The sequence below is a fragment of the Panthera leo genome, chromosome B3, assembly GCF_018350215.1.
Source record: "Panthera leo isolate Ple1 chromosome B3, P.leo_Ple1_pat1.1, whole genome shotgun sequence".
NCBI classification, from domain to species: Eukaryota; Metazoa; Chordata; class Mammalia; order Carnivora; family Felidae; genus Panthera; species Panthera leo.
In genome coordinates, this window is record NC_056684.1 from 60,757,775 (window position 1) to 60,778,571 (window position 20,797).

At 40.0% G+C, this 20,797-nt stretch overlaps 1 protein-coding gene across 4 annotated transcripts in view; it reads left to right on the forward strand.

The window, feature by feature from the left end:
• The window catches only part of VPS39 (VPS39 subunit of HOPS complex), a 46,704-nt gene that overhangs the window by 10,041 nt on the left and 15,866 nt on the right, over positions 1–20,797 (forward strand). The window contains exons 3-11 of one of the 4 annotated variants that reach the window (XM_042942290.1): positions 1,484–1,548; positions 2,086–2,128; positions 3,309–3,403; positions 4,603–4,701; positions 5,105–5,197; positions 7,161–7,344; positions 10,459–10,579; positions 10,689–10,809; positions 17,763–17,892. In XM_042942290.1, coding sequence (XP_042798224.1) covers positions 1,484–1,548; positions 2,086–2,128; positions 3,309–3,403; positions 4,603–4,701; positions 5,105–5,197; positions 7,161–7,344; positions 10,459–10,579; positions 10,689–10,809; positions 17,763–17,892 — 951 coding nt within the window. The remainder of the gene's footprint in view (positions 1–1,483; positions 1,549–2,085; positions 2,129–3,308; positions 3,404–4,602; positions 4,702–5,104; positions 5,198–7,160; positions 7,345–10,458; positions 10,580–10,688; positions 10,810–17,762; positions 17,893–20,797) is intronic. The other 3 variants (XM_042942292.1, XM_042942291.1, XM_042942293.1) reach the window with 3 other exon arrangements.

The following is a 20,797-nucleotide window of genomic DNA, read 5'->3' on the forward strand; positions in this document are numbered from 1 at the left end:
GGAAGGCACCTGGTTAGAAGAGAAACCAAAAGTCAAAGTAGAGGGTTTGTGAAAGAGAGAGAGGGGAAGAGAAAATCCCAAGCAGGCCCCACACTGCTAGCACAGAACCTGACATGAGGCTTCAACCCATAAATGTGAGATCATGACCTGAGCTGAAGTCAAGAGCCGGACGCTTAACTGACTGAACCACCCAGGTGCCCCTAAAAATTTCTGTCTTAATTTCTACCCTGGTAAACATTGATAACTACAACCCATATTAAAGTTTTGGGATTCTCCATAATTTTTAAGGTTGTGAAGGAGTCTTGACACCAAAAAATTTGAGAACCTCAGTCCTAGATAATTCTGCTTTTGAGGAGAATTGTTAGAAGTAATAAAATAAAGCTCTTTTCAAATATAGAGCTCTGTATCAAGTGTGAAGTGGCTGGTTTTTTTTTTCTTGTGAAATATAATGGCAGAATACAGGGCACATTTCTGAATCTCTTGAATCTCCCGAGTCCCTTCATCTCCTTTGCTGAGGGACAGGTGGAAAAAGTAAGACCAGCTTTGGTGGTGTGGGCCCCACTAGTTGTGGGGAGCAGCCTGGGGTCAGCAGCCTGAATAGTCTCTTCACAAGCTGGGAGACAGGTAGAGTGTAGGCTCAGCACACGGGCTTTCCAGTCAGCCCTGAGTTTGCTTCTGGGCGCTTTCTCACTGGACTGCTTGACCTGTCAGGTGCCTCACATATGAAATTGGAACAGTAATACCTACTTCTTGGAATAGTTGTGAGGTTTTAGCAAATATACATCAATTTTTAAACCCAGAACCCAGCACCTAGTTTTTGCTTAGTTTGTTGTTATGTCATTGTCATGATAATTATAATTACTCTTCTTGCCTTGTTGGTGATTTTTGAGGCTGAATATTTTTGTCATTCCCACAAAGCTAGCATGACATATTTTTGTGGTATGTAACTTTCTTCCCTTTTTGCAGCAGTGCCAACAGATGTAGAATCTCCTGAAAGTGGCAGTAAGTGTAGATGTATTAAATTACTTTAGTCCTGGGGTTAGTATTGAGTGTTTGCTCTGTCCCGTGATGCAGAACATAGGGTAGCTGCTAGGATTTAGCTGGTCTAGATCTGAGGATGCTTTGGGCTGGGTTTCATTGCTTGGGTTCTTATATTTGTGACTTTTTACAAACACTTAGCCGAGGTACTATATTGCAGCATAAGACCTTCAGACTCACAAGTACCTTGTAGCGTCACTGAACTTCCATCATATGATTGCCAATGCCAAGTGAAGGTGCATGAAACCCCCTGTTCTAAAATTAGAATTGAAAGTGACTTCTTATACTCAGTGAAGAGAGCTCTCTAGTGTAGATCTCTAGCCTCTAGTCTTAGGAATTTGTAGATTCATGTAGTAGAGCAGTATGGAGCAGCATTTTTTGTTATAGTTAAGTTTTACATGTATCCCTGTGTTTGGAACTGTGAATGTTTGTTTCTTTTCTATAGGTTGCAACAGGTTTGAAGTGACACTAGAGAAATCCAATAAAAACTTCTCCAAAAAGATTCAACAGGTAGGCAGTGATGGTTGTCATTACAAGAATATTTGACTTCTATGGGACCATGTCAAAACTAGAACTTCGGTAACATTTTTAATAACTCTGAATCCTCTGCTCTCTGTTCTCCCACTTACGCAGAGATCGTGGTCCATCCATCATGTGCCTGAGATCCTCTATAATGAGCAGAAATTGCGATTACACATAAATATAAGTCAGATTCCTGTCATTGGCATAGACTCTTTAGTCCCTTTTTTTTTTCCTTAACATTTATTCATTTTTGAGAGTGAGAGAGACAGAGCATGCGCAGGGGAGGGGCAGAGAGAGGGAGACACAGAATCAGAAGCAGGCTCCAGGCTCTGCGCTGTCAGCCCAGAGCCCGACGCGGGGCTCGAGCTCATGGACTGCGAGATCATGACCTGAGCTGAAGTCAGATGCTCAACTGACTGAGCCACCCCTGTACCCCAAGTCCCTTTTTAGTACTGTAGTTAAATGAAGTTTTGTTAAGTCCTGTCAGAAATGTTTAATTGAGTCTAATGATTTGTTCTTTTCCAGATCCATGTGGTTTCCCAGTTTAAGATTCTGGTCAGCTTGTTAGGTAAGAAAAGGGGTTGTAGTTATATTTCATGTGTCAAAAAATAAAAACTGTGACCTGACTAACTCTTTCATGGTTAATTTGAGAGTCAGTGAAACTGACCTGTACCACACCAGACACAGCAGGGTACACGAGTATTAAAGACAACAGCATCTCTCATAAACTTGAGCTCTGTTCTCCAAGGAGTGCTGTTCATTCATTCAGTCACAGGTATTTATTGCTATTGAGCAGATATTTATTGAGCCCTGCCCTAGGCATTGGGGATACCAAATTGAAAGAGACATAGGTTCTGTCTTTGAGTTTATGTTCTGATTGTGAAGACTGAAATGACAAAAAATAATCATGATTCAGTGTGATAAGTTACAATGGAAATTTATAAAAAATGTTGTGGATATTAGTAATGGGAGTGACAGCATCATCTAGTGGATGATTAGAATTTTGATAGGAAGGGAGAAGAAGGCAGAGCATTTTAAGCAGAGGCCCTGCAGTCTGACCAGACTTAGGATATGTGGTGAAGAGTGACACAGTGGCAAGAGATAGGGGAGAGACAGATCAAGGCCAGACTATTCAGACCTTGTTTGAAAAGCCATAGATTCAATTGAAGGCAGCCAGTGAGGCCTTTTACTGGCAACAAAGAACTAGAAACTTGCCTCACGTTTGTACTGTTCAGCCCAGGGCCCAAATGGTAGAATAATTTTAAACTTAGCTTCTAGGTTTAGAGAGGAACATTTAAAGTAACTATGTCTTAATGAGTAAAACTAGATAGGAGGCCTGAGTGAAATTATTTTGCTTGCAGCTAGAAAAGAATTCCTCATCATGGGATCGTACAAAGTCCACAGAGGATTTCCTTTCTTTTATTGAGGCCTCCTAATGGAAGTAGCTTTGAAAGCCAATTCTTGTACAAATATTGCATCACAAATTTCCAGACTTGAGGAAGACCGAGTATAAGAGGGCTTTGCTAGTGAAACAGCTCTCTTACACAAGCCAGCCCAAATTTAAAGGAACAGAAGTGACCTCTTAAACATTTTGGAGTGTAATTCTGATAATAGATCAGAATAACTCATTGTTAGTGAAACTGAAAGATACATCTTCAACCAACATTCACTTCGGTTCTTCTGTTTGTTATTCATGTGTGTGGAGAATTATGATAATTTATAGGGTTATTATACTTCCTTCCAAACAGAAAATAACATTTATGTCCATGACCTGTTGACATTTCAACAAATCACTACGGTTTCAAAGGCAAAGGGAGCATCACTGTTCACATGTGACCTTGAGGTAAGTTTAGGCAAGATGAATTTTGACATTGTATTTTGATAAATACATTCTTTCCTATATTATTCCTACCATCAGATGGGAAGAATAACATGGATATCCAAATCCAGCAGAGATCCAAAGAAAATGTTTGATTTTGGATTGTATTAGAGAAATTTTCCCCTTTGTATGTGGTCAGAAGGTGAAACATTTGGGTTCCCTGTGTGTGTGCTGATTAGAGCACCAGAGGAGGCAACAAACTCAGGATAAAAGCATTGGCCATGGAGGGGCATCTGGGTGGCTCAGTGGGTTAAGGTCCGACTTCAGCTCAGGTCATGATCTTGCAGTTCGTGAGTTCAGGCCCCGCATCGGATTCTGTGCTGACAGCTCAGAGCCTGGAGCCTACTTCGGATTCTGTCTCTCTCTCTCTCTCTCTCTCTCTCTCTCTCTCTCTCTCTGCTCCTCCCCCACTTGCCCTGTGTCTCTGTCTCTCAAAAATGAATCAACATTAAAAAAAAAAAAAAGCATTTGCCATGGACAAACCATTATGGGGAAAATCCAGACTTAACAGTACCATGAGTATCATTGGCATAACTATAGGACATTATATTGACCTTGTTCTGAACATATTATTGTCTTCTTTGTCTTGAGGGTGTTTTTTGTTATTCAGGAAAGACATTTCTCCTAATTTTTCCAAATTTATCCTCCTTACATTATTCAAAATCTGCCTTACCCTCTACTCAGCTTGATCACTTTTTAGTATTTGTGGTCTACATTGACACTGCTTTGCTTTATGTTTAGACATTTTCTTTTCCCCTGTTCCTTTAAGGATTAAAAGTGTCACTGACACATGCTGATCCCTGACCAGCAGATATTGACATCCATGAGTGAGAAACATTTAAGAAAAAAAGAGGAAGCGTTTGCATAGGTGGAGGCCTGCCCTGGGATTTTCCGTGTGAATTATGAATGTTTAAGAGATGTGCTGGGGTTGGGACCTTTGACTGGCAGCCCTCAGGGAGGAAGTGCTCCTCAGCCTGTTGTTTCTAAGTACATTTTAGAAAAATGGTGTTCTTCCACCCAGCTTGTCTGATAGGGTAACTTTGTATTACAGGGGATTTTCAGATTCGTAGCCATTTCAAGGTAGGCAGTCTCTCATTTAGTGGTCACTCAGTCGTGGAGCCATCGTATACACATCCTCATTTGCTCTGGGTGTCTCTTCCCAGCACACAGAGACTGGTGAGGAGGTGTTGCGGATGTGTGTGGCAGTGAAAAAGAAGCTGCAGCTCTATTTCTGGAAGGACAGGGAATTTCACGAATTGCAGGTAAAGTCCATGTTGATTCACCGCTTGAAAGACTCCTGTTCAGTGATACTGAAGGTCAGGGCCTCAGTCTTGGAGTTCTCTCCAGGTGAAGGCTCTGCCGTAAGTACCTGAGAGCCTCTTCATGCCCACTCATCAAGAGTCTCCCGGCCTTCAGAAGCAGTGTTTATACACACTTCAGAAGCAGTGTTTATTTCAGAGTGGGTTTTCACCTTTTCCAAAGGCATCTAGTCATCCAGTTTATGGGTGACTTAAATTTTTATCACAGATGATTTCCTAGCCTTGTGTTTACAGAATTGTGTTTAGATGAGGGTGAGGTTCATTTTGCAGAGTGGGCATGGAATAACAGGAAGATCATGGTTTCTTTTAACATCTTTCCATTTGAACTCTTGCTCTCTTTCCTCAGGGGGACTTTAGTGTACCAGATGTGCCCAAGTCCATGGCATGGTGTGAAAATTCTATCTGTGTGGGTTTCAAGAGAGACTACTACCTAATAAGGGTAAACTTATTATTTTGCATGTATTAGTTTACCTGGGGGACATGATTATGCACGTCTGAACTACAGGCCAAGAGACTGCCTTAAGTAGCGTTTGGGCATAACAAGGCTTGTGTTTGTATATTTGGTTATATTTTATGCTTCTCAGCATCTCCACAAATAGATGTCTGAAGCTAGGCAGCGTCATGAATTATCCATATCTTGTATCTAATTATTGGAACAGATCATAAGGGCTGCTTGCCTCTGTCCAACAGCATTGTCATAGACTGCCATCTTAAGGCTTCAATCCTCAAGAATTAGAAACTAACTTTAGTATTAAGCATTTTTAAGACTTGAGTTTCCTGTTGTCTAAAATCTTTTTGTATATTTATTTTTTAAATTATTTTTACTTTCTTTTTTTAAATTTCAAAAGCCACACGTGTTTATTATAAAAAAATAAGGAAATATAGATAAGGAAAATAAAGGAAATATAAATCATCCATAATCTATTGACTCAGAGATAGTTATTGTTAATCTTTGGGCATATGAACTTCTGCCTATTTACAAAGATGTCGTACACATTGTTTTACAACTTTTTTTCCTTCTCCTAAGTGGTATCAATATCCACGACATTGTTTTTTTTTCCTCCAGTAGTCATACTGTATGTAGAAATGGTTGATATACCATTCATTTCATAGCATAACCTAAACTTCTGAGCTTTATACCCCTCTCATATTCCAGACTTGGCAATTCTAGAAGTCTTTCTCTCCATCTTCACTTCTCCCCACTTCCCCACTCCCCACCATGTTAGCTCTTCATTATTTATCTAGTTAATATATCTGTTCCACATTTACGTTGTTAGAGTGTCCTCATTTTATCAGCATCAGAGTTGCAAACTCATAGAGGAGTCACTGCTCTCCAGCTGACTGATTAGCAGAATAACAGTGAGGCGTATAGGTGCCAAAAGAAGTCCATGAGGGGTAGGGATACAGAGCCTGAAGCTGGAGCGGGCTCCCTCTGACTGTCTTGAATTCTGGCATCATCTTCTCAAGGGTACAGTCTTGAGGGTGGGAAATCTTGGTTTAGACCCAAGCTATTAAAAAATTATTCATTTATATACATACAGTAAAATTCATTCTTTTTGATGTATAGTTCTGAGTTTTAACAGATGCCTTGAGTTGTGTAGCCACCACCATAATCAAGATTCAGAGCAGCTCCATCACCCAAAAAATGCCGTCATGCTGCCCCTCTGAAGTCAACCCCTCCTTCTATGCCCCAGCCTCTAGTAATCACTGACCTGTTCTTCATCTCTTATAGTTTTGCCTTTTCCAGAATGTCATATAAATGGAATCCTACCGTATGTAGCCTTTTGAATATGGCTTCTTTCACTCGGCATTATGCATTTGACATCCATCTGTATTGTTGTGCGTGTCATTTTATTCCTCATGGCTGAGTAGTATTCCATGGTATGGATGTACTATAGTTTGTTTATTCATTCATCAGTTGAAGGACAACGTTGTTTCCAATTTTTCGCCACTATGAATAAGGCTGGTATAAACATTTGCGTACAGGTTTTCATGTAAACATAAGTTTTTACTTCTCTTGAGCAAATACCTAAGGAATGGGATTACTGGGTTGTATGGTAAGTGTCTATTTAACTTTATAAGAAGCCAACAAACAGAATGGCTGTACCATTTTGCATTCTCACCAGCAGCGAGTGAGAGTCCCAGTCACTCTGCATCCTCGCCAGCACTTGACATTGTTAGTTGCCAGGCCAGATGCTTGTGCCTCTGTGTTAGAGAAAAAGAGAACTGGTTCTGTCATTGTGATGACAAAATTTGTCATAACAAACTCTATAATATTTCCTTATGCCAAGCAAGGAATATTATTGGCTTCTGTAGGCTTGGAGTTATATTTGGGTTTTTCAGGCCATGTTCATGCCTCTATTGAGAGAATGCTGGTTGATTCAATTTGTGTCTTCCTATAGGTGGATGGAAAGGGGTCCATCAAAGAGCTCTTTCCAACAGGAAAACAGCTGGAGCCGTTAGTTGCACCTCTGGCAGATGGAAAAGTGGCTGTGGGTCAGGATGATCTCACCGTGGTGCTCAATGAGGAGGGGATATGCACACAGAAGTGTGCCTTGAACTGGACAGACATACCAGTGGCCATGGGTGAGACCACCATAGCTGCTGTTTCCCACCGTGGGCTGGGGTTGTGCGCCATCCTCACAGAATGGAATCCCTTTCATAGCTTCAGCATACTGTGGTTACAGTGTCATTTACTCTCAGTTCCCCTTCCTATAAGTAGACAAGTTTGTAAGATCATTAAAAATGGGATATTCTGGTTTTTGTAGGAAGCTGGGTTTTGCCCCTGCGGGGGAAAGAAATGAGCAGAGTTGTGTGTTTTAGGAAGTGATTGTCTACTGCTGTATATTTTTACTTCTTAGTCCTTTTTGTTATACCTTCTTTTTAATGGTTTTATTGTGTCCTCTGCCAGATAGATTACATTTGGAAATTAGTGGTAATTCCTTATTTATTCCTGTAATACATGCAACTCAATATTGAAGTGTTTTTGATGTGGTGGTTATTGCTTCTGCTTTTGTAGCTTGGAGGTGCACATTGCATTTAGATGTCAGTCTCTGCCCTCCATGTTAAGGGTTTCTGCTCCTACACCTGCCTCAGGCTCTCAGCAGTGGCATTGCCTGGAAGTATGTGACCACCCTTGCAGCAATTCATGTTCAGTCAGGACAGTGAGCATTTTAAAAATAGTTACCACTGTGGAGGGGGGCGTACAGACATGCCATCTTTAAAGACTCTAGCTGGGGAGGTAAAGATTCCATCTTGGATAAAGAGATAAAATAAGGCACTATTGGAGCGGTTAAATTGGATGAGCTGAGATTCAGTAGTTGAGAAAGGGGAAGTTCATTGTTCAACTTGTCAGGAAGAAGTTTCATTACATAGGTACGATTGGACTGGACCAGGCAGGGAGACTGCCCTGGCTAAAACAGGTGGCTCAAATTATGGAGGAATAAGGATAGTGCCGGTTAGAGGCCCGTGCAAAGGTCTCACAGAGCAGTGGATTCCTAAATGGTAAATGTTTGGATAAAAGCATCAGGTTCTAGGGTATTTTGGTGGTGGTTAGAGATGAACAGTTCAGAAGGAAGGTAAATCAAAAGGACAATATTTTATAAGGCCCGAGATTATGTATATTAACAAGTTTGAGGGGCTCAGAGCTGCGCGAGAAGCTTCGTGTGGTATTCTAGGCGGCCCTTGTTTTCCCTTCAGAAGAGGAGCTGTGGGAGAACTGATGAAGATGTGTGTAATACGCTTGAAGGATGTTTCTGATTCCCTAGTATGAGTTCCTTTGTTAGCGCCCTTTGCCTTTGGCAGTGTTTCTCAGAAACAGTTCTGTGCCTTAACATACTGAGGTGGGGAGAGGGCATTCTTTCTAGATAGGGTGGGAGAATCACCACCGGACAGAAGAAGACTAAACTCTTTAGATGGTGTGCATTTTAAACTTCATTTATATTTCTGCTCTCAACTTTACCACTTCACTCAGGCTCCAGTCATCGTGGAACCCCCCTCACTGAGTGATCATCACACGTGCTGTTGTCTCTTGATTTCTTCTCTGCCTGGCCCTGTCCAGCTCACATGACAAGGCCCTATTCAGTGGCACTTCCCCCTGTGAAGTCTTCTCTGATGCACAGGCAGAATTAGTCACTTCCCCTTGTTGCTTCCAAAGCTCTTTCAGCTTTTCCTGTCATGGTACCGACACTGTCTCACTGGATACAGTTGAGCTGTCTTCTGTGCTCGTGTAGGAGCCCTGTGAACCCTGGACTCATGTCTTGATCCACTTTGAGTAGGGCCTGAGACATCATATAGCCTTTTAGGAAATGCTTGCTGAATAGGTGAATCACTGTCATTGTTGGCAATTTGTTATATATCTGCGGTATACCAGGCACTCTGCCAAGTTTTGAAGATACAAACAGATATAGACCATCTCTATCGTCAAAGAGTTGAGGAGACTGGGCAATGATAAGAGTGCTTCTATTATAGATTACCTTTTTCATTAAATTAGACCAGATTAAAGGAGAGAAATTTTCAAATTTATACAAATTAACACCAAAGGGAATTGTACTAGCTTTTAAAAAGGAGGCCAGCAAAAAAAGAAAAGTAAAAAATCCAACACAAAACCACATTTATTTTACTTTATTTTTTTTCGTAAGATGAAAAATACCAGCCTAATAACAGTGATGGTGTTCAAAGTGATAGAAGTATTACTTAGGCCAGGTCCCTTCTGGCTGTAAATTTTTTACTGTATTTAGAGTGTAAATTGCAAACATAATATGAAAAACTTTTTATCAGAAAATAAATGAGGAAAATAAATTCATAGGAAGTTAGCCAGACTAAGAAACTACAAATACATTCTTTGAGGTTACATTTCTTTTTGATAATGATGCCATCTAGTGGTTCATTTCTTACTATTTTTTTACATTTAAAAAATTTTCAGTTTTGTGATAAAAAATAACATAAAATCTATCACCTTAACCATTTTTAAGCATACAGTTCAGTCATTACATATATTCGTATGGTCATGCAACAGATTTCAGAATATTTTCATCTTGCGAAACTAAAACTCCATATCTATTAAGTAACAACCCATTTCTCTCTCCCTCAGCCCTTGGCAACCACTCCTCTACTTTCTAGATACATCAGTGGTAGAAAACTGCTACCCTGAGAATGCCATCCAGCTGCCTTCTCTGTAACCATTACGCATTAAGTGGAGTGTACATCTTTTCCCTGTGAAAATCTTAAGCAGAAATAACTTTGGCCAGAAATGGGGAATTCTTTCGTTAGCCTCATTTTAGGGAAAAAAGAAGTTACCTTCCTCCTGCCCTTCCTAAGAGAATGAAAGAAGAGGTCATGTAACCTTATTCTCCCTCTGATGCATTGTTAGGGGCAGCTGCTACTGACCTTTCTCTGGCTTAATTTTGTGACTGGTGAGAAAGGGAGCAGGTGAAGCTTTCACCCAGTCATTTGGAGGAGATGGTAGGAGTGGGATCAGGTCACTGTCAGCGAAGCTGGATGCATCCTTCTTGTGCAAGAGATTTCTCTTAGCATCACTTGGACAAAACATTTTTTCCCTTTGGATATCACAATGTAGGATCCTGACTTGGTATTTGACTAGTGGACTATTGGGAGATCCTGTTTAAGTGCAGCTTAGAAATGGGAAACTGAAGCAGTTCATAGATCAGATCTGCAATTCAAGGTGTCTTTCTTGTTTAGAGCACCAGCCTCCCTACATCATTGCAGTTTTGCCTCGATATGTGGAGATCCGAACATTCGAACCGAGGCTTCTGGTCCAGAGTATTGAATTGCAAAGGCCCCGCTTCATTACTTCGGGAGGGTAAGGAATTTCTTTTTTTACTGTAGCTGCCATATTGCAAAGCTTTAAAATCACCTATGTCATCATAAAGCCTGTGCCCTTTTGCTGATACTCTTATTCCTGCCCCCAGATCAAATATTATCTATGTGGCCAGCAATCATTTTGTTTGGAGACTCATTCCTGTCCCCATGGCAACCCAAATCCAACAGCTTCTCCAGGACAAGCAGTTTGAACTGGCTCTACAGCTTGCAGTAAGTATTGTTTCTGAGATATGGATCTGAGTCTGCCTTTCTCGTTGTTCAAAGCAGGTTTTTTTGTTTTAGATGTTTATATTTGGTTTAGACTGGTAGAATAAGCACAGAGCTGAAAGTTAGGAGACTTGGATTTGGGATCTGATGCTGCCATAAACTCTAAATAATTTCACACTTTCAGTTTGCTTATCTGTAAAATGGAGAAGAATGCCAAATATCTCCTAGAATTAATAAGACAATAAAATAATTTAATAGATACGTTACAGCCTTGAAAAATTAAAGACAGTGCAGGTATTAAAGTAGCAATTATAAATGTAAGACCGCAGTCTGGTTAAATGCAACAACTGGAGGGCCACTCAAAATCCCTTTCAACAGTAGTTCCCCTGTGTTTGGATAGGCAGGCCTTCTTCAGGTATTCTGAAACCACCTCATGTTGCTGCATTTGAGAAGGCTGCACTCTTTATGGCTGCCACTGTCCTTGAATGTTTCCATGGGATATTGTTCATAGCCGAGGTTCATAGCCAAGTAGTAACCATGCTCTTATTTTGGTGTTTCTCTCATTGCCGACTTTTGGAGACTGATCTCTGAGATTTGTCTTACTCTTTTAAACATCCCCAGTGGTGATTATTGTCTGTAGAGAGTGGATTTGAGTTTAGGAAACAACCAAAGATTATTCCGATCCTACTCATTAAATTAATTTAGTAAAAGAGATTTTTATGAAGGTAGTATTTTAAAAGCTTACTTTTTAGAGTATCTTGTCAGTTCTTTCTGAAAGGAAAGCAGTGGTTGCATGTTTTGGAATTTATGTTTGTAGTCACATGTGGTAGATACTTTTGAAAAGTAACACTCATCTTGGATATACATGTTCTGGATTTAAAACAAAAATCCAGTCTTAATAGTTAGACATGTTTAATATCCCATAAAGATTGTTTCTTTCTTAGGGCATTTAATTTAACATCTTACTAATTTTTTTTTTTTTTTTGCCACCTATGCATTGCCCTCCATTATTTTATTTTCATTTTTAAAATAATACCCATGGGGCGCCTGGGTGGCTCAGTCGGTTGAGCGCCGACTTCGGCTCAGGTCATGATCTCACAGTTTGTGGGTTCAAGCCCCGCATCAGGCTCTGTGCTGACTGCTTGCTCAGAGCCTGGAGCCTGCTTCAGATTCTGTCTCCTTCTCTCTCTGCCCCTCCCCCGCTCACGCTTTGTCTCACTCTGTTTCTCAAAAATAAATAAAATGTAAAAAAAAAAAATTAAAAAAAAAAAATACCCATGAATCCACCATCTTACCCAAGAAAAATAACTTATATAACCTATATGTTCCTCCCCATCCCATCTCTCTACCTTCCCTCAAGACATAGCCATTACCCTAAATTTGTATTTATCACGCCCGTTAAAAATGTGTTTCTTGTTGAAAAATCTCAAATAAACAATCTAACTTTACACATAAAGGAGCTAGAAAAAGAACAAACAAAATCTCAAACCAGTAGTAGGAAGGAAATAATAAAGATTAGAGCAGAAATAAATGAAATAGAAACTAAAAAACAATAAAACAAATCAGTGAAACTAGGAGTTGGTTCTTTGAAAAGATCATCAAAATTGATAAACCATTAGCCAAAGAGAGGACTCCAATAAATGAAATAAGGAAGAGGAGAATTAACAATTGACAACACAGAAATGCGAAGGATTATAAGAAAATTATGAAAAATTATATGCCAACAAATTGGACAAATAACAGAAATGGATAAATTCCTAGAAACCTATAACCTCCCAAGACTGAATCAAGAAGAAATAGAAAATTTGAACAGACTGATTGTCAGCAGTGAAATTGAATTAGTAATCAAAAAACTTCCCGGGGTGCCTGAGTGGCTCAGTTGGTTGCGTGTCCAACACTTGATTTCGGCTCAGGTCATGATCCCGGGGTTGTGGGATTAGCCATGCCCCAGGCTCCATGCTGAGTGTGGAGCCTGCTTAGGATTTCCTTTTTCTCTCCCTCTTTCTCCCACTCTGCCCCTCTCCCTTACTTGCTTGCACACTCTCTCTCTAAAATTAAAAAACAAACAAACAAACAAACAAAAAACCTCCCAAAAAACAAAAGTCTAGGACCAGATGGCTTCACAGGTGAATTCTACCAAACATTTAGAGAAGAGTTAATACATATTCTTCTCAAACTATTTGAAAAAAACAGGAAAGGAGGGAAACCTTCCAAATCCATTCTATGAGGCCATTACCCTGATACCACAACCAGATAAAGACACTACAAAGAAAAAAAGAGAGAGAGAGGGAGAGAGAACTACAGGCCAATATCCCTGATGAACACAGATGTAAAAATTCTCAATAAAATATCAGCTAACTGAATCCAGCAGTACTTTAAAAATCATTCACCACAATCAAGTGGGATTTCTTCCTGGGTTGCAAGGGTGGTTGAATATTTGCAAATTAATCAATGTGTTAAGTCACATCAAGAGAAAGGATAAAGAACCATATGATCATTTGAGTAGACACAGAAAAAGCATTTGCCAAAGTACAGTATCCATTCATAAAAAACTCTCAACAGAATAGGTTTAGAGGGACTGTACCTCAATATCATATATGAAGAACCCACAGCTAATATCATCCTTAATGGGGAAAAAAACTGAGAGCCTTTTCCCTAAGGTCAGGAACAAGGTGAGGTTGTCCACTCTCACTGCTTTGTTCAACATAGTACTGGAAGTCCTAGCCATAGAAGTCAGACAACAAAAAGAAATAAAGGTGTCCAAATCAGTATGGAAGAAGTAAAAGTATCACTGTTTACAGATGACATGATACTGTATATAGAAAACCCAAAAGATTCCACCAAGAAACTGCTTGAATTGATAAATGAATTCAGTAAAGTTTCAGGATGCAAAATCAATCTACAGAAATCTGTTACATTTCTACACACTGATAATGAAATAGAGGAAAGAGAAATTAAGAAAACAATTCCATTTACAATTGCACCAAAAATAATAAAATACCTAGGAATAAACTTAACCAAGGAGGTCAAAGATCTGTACTCTGAAAACTGCAAAACACTGATGAAAGAAATTGACAATGACACAAACAAATGGAAAGATATTCCATCCTCATTGACTGGAAGAACAAATGTTAAAATGTCCATTCTATCCAAAGTAATCTATAGACTTAATGCAACCTCTATAAAAATACCAATAGCATTTTCCACAGAACTAGAACAAACAATTCTAAAATTTGTATGGAACCACAAAAGACCCTAAATAGCCAAAGCAATTTTGAAAAAGAGGAAGAAATGAAACTGGAGGTATCACAATCCTAGATTTCAAGATATGCTACAAAGCTGTATTAACAAAAGCACTATAATACACAAAAAACAGACACATAGATAAATGGAACAGAATAGAGAGCCCAGAAATAAACCCATGATTATATGGTCAATTACTCGTCAACAAAAGAGGCAAGAATATACAATGGGTAAAAAACAATCTCTTCAAAAAATGGTGGTGGAAAAACTAGGCAACAGCATGCAAAAGATTGAAACTGGACCTCTTTCTTACACTATACACAAAAAATAAGGTCAAAATGGATTAAAGACCTAAATGTGAGACCTGAAATCGTAAAAATCCTAGAAGAACACAGGCAGTAATTTCTCTGAAATCGATCATAGCAACATTTTTCTAGATATGTCTCCTTAGGCAAGGGAAACAAGCAAAAACAAACTATTGGGACTACATCAAAATAAAAAGCTTCTGCACAGTAAAGGAAACAGTCAACAAAACTAAAAGACAACCTACTAAATGAAAGAAGATACTTGCAAATGACATACCTGATAAAGGATTAGTATCCAAAATATATAAAGAACTGATATAACTCAACACCCAAAAAATAATCCAATTTAAAAATGGGCAGAAAGCATGAACAGACATTCTCCAGAGAAGCCATACAGATGGCCAGCAGACATTTGAAAAGATGCTCAACATCACTCCTCATCAGGGAAATGCAAATTAAAACCACAATGAGATGATACATCATACCTGTCAGAATGGCTAAAATCAACAACATAAGAAACAACAAGTGTTGGTGAGGATGTGGAGAAAAACTGGAGCCTTCATGCACTGTTGTGGGAATGCAAATTGGTATAGCTACTGTGGAAAACAGTATGAAGTTTCCTCAAAAAATTAAAAATAGAACTATTATATGATTCAGTAATTCAACTACTGGAATTTACTCAAAGAACACAAAAACACTGATTCTAAAAGATATATGGACCCCTGTGTTTATTGCATTATTTACAGTAGCCAAGATAGGGAAGCAATGTAAGTGTCCATTGATAGATGAGTGGATGAAGAAGATATGGTATATATACACAGTAGAATATTTTTCAGGCATAAAAAGAATGAAATCTTGCCATTTGCAACAACATGGAGGGATCTAGAGAGTATAATGCTAAGTGAAATAAGTCAGAGAAAGACAAATACCATATGATTCCACTTATATGTGCAATTTAAGAAGCAAAAGACCAAAGAAAAAAAGAGACAAACCACAAAAACAGATTCTTAACTATAGAGAACAAACTGGTAGTTATCAGAAGGGTGGGTAGATGAGGGAAAATAAGTGAAAGGGATTAAGAGTACACGTATCATGGGGTGCCTGGGTGGCTCAGTTGGTTAAGCATCAGACTCTTGATTTTGGCTCACGTCATGATCTCACAGTTCATGAGATTGAGCCCTGTGTGAGCACAGAGACTGCTTGAGATTCTCTCTGTCCCTCCCATACGTATGTGCGCATCTATGTACTCTCTAATAAATAAACATTTTTTAAAAAAAGTACACATATCGTGATGAGCACTGAGTATTGCATAGAATTGTCAACTCACCATATTGTACACCTGAAACTAATATAATACTACGTTAATTGTACTGGAAGTAAATTTTAAATGTTTTTTTATTATTATTTTTTTTATTTTTAGAGAGTGCAAGTGGGTAGAGTGGCAAAGGGAAAGAGAGAGAGAGAGAGAGAGAAAGAGAAAGAAAGAATCCCAAGCAGGCTCCACACTCATTGCAGAGCCCAATGTGAGGCTCAATCCCACAACCCTAAGATCATGACCTGAGCTGAAATCAAGAGTCGGATGTTCAGCCGACTGAGCCACCCAGGCATCCCTGTACTGGAATTAAATTTAAAAATTCCTTTTAAGTTTATTTATTTATTTAGAGAGATAGAGAGCATGAGCAGGGAGAAGCAGAGAGAAAGAGAAAGAGAGATTGCAAAGCAGGCTCAGCACTATTAGCGTGGAACCGGATGTGGGGCTTGAACTCACGAACTGTGAGATCATGACCTGAGCCGAAACCAAGAGTCAGACGCTTAACTGACTGAGCCAGCCAGGCGCCCCTGTAATTAAATTTTAAGAAGTTGCTTCTTGTTTAATCATTTACATATATCTGTGTGCTAGAATATGTATTTAGTTTTTGAACTTTAAAGGGTATGATGCAGCGCATAGCTTTTTTAGTATCTTATTTTTCTCCACAGGAAGATCTTGGGTCTTTTCAGTGATCTTCCTGCTGCAGGTTGTGTGTTTAATCTTCAGTGGAGAAGGTAGAAGTGGGTTTCCATTTTTCCTTCTCTTTTCTAGACTTGTGCTTAGTAGGTATCCTGTGCTGTGATGAAAGAAGGTTGGTTAATACCATCTTCGCTCTTGAGGAACCTATTTTTTCTGTAAAGAAATTAAAGAACTACATGAAACTTTCAGAGGACAATTAACATACTAAAGTTTTTACCATTGACAAAACATGGAGCAAAATTTTAGCCAAGGGGCAGTTCCCTGTTGGCTGGACACGGCATCCCCAGGTTGGACCCTTTCTGAATAGATCAGAATCAGGTGAGGAAACAGAGAATGCTAAGAGCCTGAGGAAGTTGAAGAAGTGAAAACAAGTGTGGAAACCGTTTGGAGCCCATCCTGACTGGAGCAGAGGGTGATGCTTGAATGTCTGGGAATAATCCAGATAAGGAGGCTGTGCCAGGTTTTGAAAGCCTGTAAAGCACCCAAGAGGGCTTAGACCAGGTGTGGCCGCATGGTGATGGTGGTCTAGACAAGGCAATAGATGGCACAAGGAAAGGAAAAGAAGGGAAAAATGGAAAGACAGTTTGAAGGAAGAAATTAAACCTAAAGATGGGTTTAAAAGAATATAAGGGGAATGAAGGGTTATAAGGGAGAAACAAAAATAATAAATAGCTTACTGTGAACAGCACCTGTCCCTACTGTGCCAGCTACGTTAAATGTCCTTTGATCCTTGAGCATGCCTGGGTTCCCTCTGTCACATTAGGGCCTTGCACACGTGCTGTCCTCTTTTCTGGGAAAACACACTCTTCTTCCCTTCCATCTGTCAGCTGCCCAGACTCCCCTGGTTAACTCCAGCTCAGCCTATGTCTTAGTCCACATTCCTCTTGGTGTCCTTCTCAGACCCACTGCTCAGACTAGACTAGATACCCCTCCCATGTGCTTCTGTCATCACTCACCCTGTTTTGTTTTGGTTTTGATTTTTTTGTGTTTTTAAACTAAAGTCTAGACTTGACTCAGATTTCACCAGTTTTTCCATTAACGTAACGCCCTTTTTCTGTTCCAGTTTCAAGTCCAGAAATCACGTTGTATTTAGCTGTTGTATGTCTTTAGTGACCTCTGATCTGTGACAGTTTCTTAATCTTTCCTTATTTTTCATGACCTTGACAATTTTCAGGAATACAGGTCACACATATTTTGTGGAAACCCAGTTATATTTTAATTACATAATTTCTTCTCAGTCTTTTGGTTAGAATATCAGGGCAGTCTATGAGGGCAGATGCCATGTGGCTGTCTTGTACACTTTGGTATGTGGACCTCATAGGGTGTGTCTAGTACCTAGTATATACTGAATAAATATTTGGTGAGTGAGTGAACTCTTACCTATTCTGCTGTCTTACTAGGAAATGAAAGATGATTCCGACAGTGAAAAGCAGCAACAGATCCATCACATTAAGAACTTGTATGCCTTCAACCTCTTCTGCCAGAAGCGTTTTGATGAGTCCATGCAGGTCTTTGCTAAGCTTGGCACAGGTAACAAGTGGGTATGGCCCTGGGATAAGGACTTCATGGAGGGAAGGACTTCATAGTATCACAGAAGAAGTGATACTAGACATCTGAGACCAGTGCTCATGTCAATTGATCCTCATGCCTCACAGGATCTGGTGGGTGACCACAGGTTATATATTTACAGCCCTCATCTTGTGCATCTGGTCTCACCCATAAACACAGACTTCCAGTTGCCCACAGTGGTTTACCCTTGCCATTAGAGAAAGAAAACAGAAAGTAATTCAAGTGAACAAGTGTGTATTCAGTCATCTAGTATTTATTGAATGCCGTTCTAGGCAAAAGTCCCTGACCTGAGCTTAGTAGGATTAAACAGTAGGTTACTTTTGAGAGTCACACAAGGCAGTGCTGCAAAGCCCTTCCTGTTCTCAGAGACCTACAAACTCTCTAGACATTAGAACATGGTTGTGAGGGGCAGGGACGCTGGAGTCTGACTGCTGACCTCAGGCAAAGTTAGCGGACCTCTCTGTGTTCCAGTTTTCTCCTCTGCAAAGCAGGGTGAATAATAATACTTATCTCAAAGCATTGTGAAGATTATGTAAAGTGCTTAGAACAGTGCATGGTACGGGATAAATGCCAAATAAAGTTAGCTTGTTGTTAGTATTAAATTGTTTTGTTTCTGTACATTCTATTTTTGCTTAATTTAGGTCCGTTTATATATACTTGGTTTGACTCTATATAATATTTATCCTTTCTTCTTTTGTTTTGCCTTTTTTTCTCCTTCCCTCATCATTGGCCAATAATGAGCTAAAGATAACTCCCTGTATCAGTTAAGGTTCTTGGTTGTGAGCAATGGAGACCAGTTCTGGTTAATTAAAGCAGTATCTGGGTAAATGAAGCGTGGTTTCTTGGAATATTAAGAGAATGGTAGGTAGACACAAAATTAATGGAGACCAGGCTTGGGAATGATAGGAACCAAGGGAGCTCCAGAGAACCTCCCAACAAGAAGCAGGAAGCTGGACAGCAATCCCTTTGGAACCAGGACAGGCTGAGCAGTCCTCCACTGGCACAGTTACTTCCTGAGCTGTTGCTACTGCCTGTTACCACATCCTCAATGAAAATTGCCCCTCACCAGCTTGTATTAGCTATCTAATACCATGTAACAAATCACCGCAAAGCTTAGTGGCGTAAAATAACAAATCATCTGTTATCTCTCCCGGTATGTGTTATGGTTAGGAATTTGGGAAGGAATCAGCTAGGCAGTTGTTGCTTGGGATCTCTCGTGTGATTGTAGTTGTATGTTGGCTCGGCTATCTTCATCTGGAGTCCTGACTAGGCTAGAGGATCCACTTCCAGAGTGGCTCATTCTCATAGCTGACAAGTTGGTGCTGGTTGTGAGCTGGAAGCCTCAGTACTTATCCAAGTGGGTCCCTCTGAGTGTCCTCATTCCTAGTGACTGGCTTTTCCTGGTGTGAGCAATCCAAGAGACCTCAGTGGAAGCCTCAGTGCCTTTTATCATAGTCACTTCTGCCATATTCTTATGTGTTCAAGGCAGGGGAACACAGACCCTACCTCTTGCTGGAGGAGTATCAACATTACATAAAAGAACCATGTAGGCTGTGATCTTTGTTGGTGTGTACCATAACTGCTTGTCATCCTTGAGTCACTTTCTCAAGATCACGGGTATCCAATTGACCAGGATTGGGTCAGAGTCTCACATCTTCTGACTTTACTAGGGGTGGGGAAAGAGGTTGTGGCTACCCTTTGCTTCTGAAGGCAAACGTAGGTGCCTAGAACTATTCTCCAAGACCACATGTGGTATGGAAGAAGGAGCTCACCTATTTAAGAAGGGGGGTGGAAGCTGGGCAACCTGAATCAATAAATTTGTACCATCCTTCCTCCGAATGAACTCATTTGGGACATTTATCTTCAGTGTACTACCAGCTCTTTGGGAAAACCCTGGAATAATAAGCTATAAATACCATAGTAACTTGGTACTTTTTCTATGTACCAATGATAATTGAACCCCAATCCTAAAGCTTTAAAGTCAGTCTTAATGAAGTTAGTATCTTTTAATTTATTCATTCCACAAATACATACAGTGCACTACACTGGGCTCCAAGCAACTATAACCAGACAAATTCTGCTTTCAAAGAGCAGTCTTGTAGGGAACTAAGGCCCAAGTGGACCCTTACCAGTGGCAGGAGGTGTGCTGGTGGTGATGTTGTCTAGTGGGCATCATCTCCATTGACCTCAGACTAAGGTCTGGTCCTCAGGTCCAGAAGTGGATGTTCTTAGTATATCCAGAGATCATCGGACTACCAGTATAGTCTGACCCTGACGAAAATCACATGAGACCAGTATATTAACAGAATATCCCTTTATTTATTTACAGTAGAGAGGCCAGATCTCTTTCCAGTGGCTAGAATATTCATACAGGGCACCCAGGGCGCTCTTTTTTATGTGTATTGAGGTACAGGCATTTTGTTATGATGCTTTGAATGGGGTTCTGCAAAACCTTATATTCTATAATAAATAACTCCTGTAGGGGCGCCTGGGTGGCTCAGTCGGTCAAGCATCTGACTCTTGATTTTGGCTCAAGTCATGATCTTACAGTTCATGAGATTGAGCCCCGTGTTGGCCTGTGCTCTAACAGCACAGGATTCTCTCTCTGCCCCTCTCCTGCTCGCTTGTTCTCTGTCTCTCTCTCTCTCTCTCTCTCTCTCTCTCTCTCTCTCTCTCTCAAAGTTTAAAATAAATAAATCCTTAATGGGACATAACAGGGCTTGTGGGAAAAATGGGACTGGGGCAGACCACTCAAGACATAGGCAACTTTGTAAGTGGAACACTAATTAAAACAATAACGGTCCTACTAAAACTAAATTCCCACTGGTGTTGGTACCCAGCATGACAGTGCTTGGCAATCTTGAAT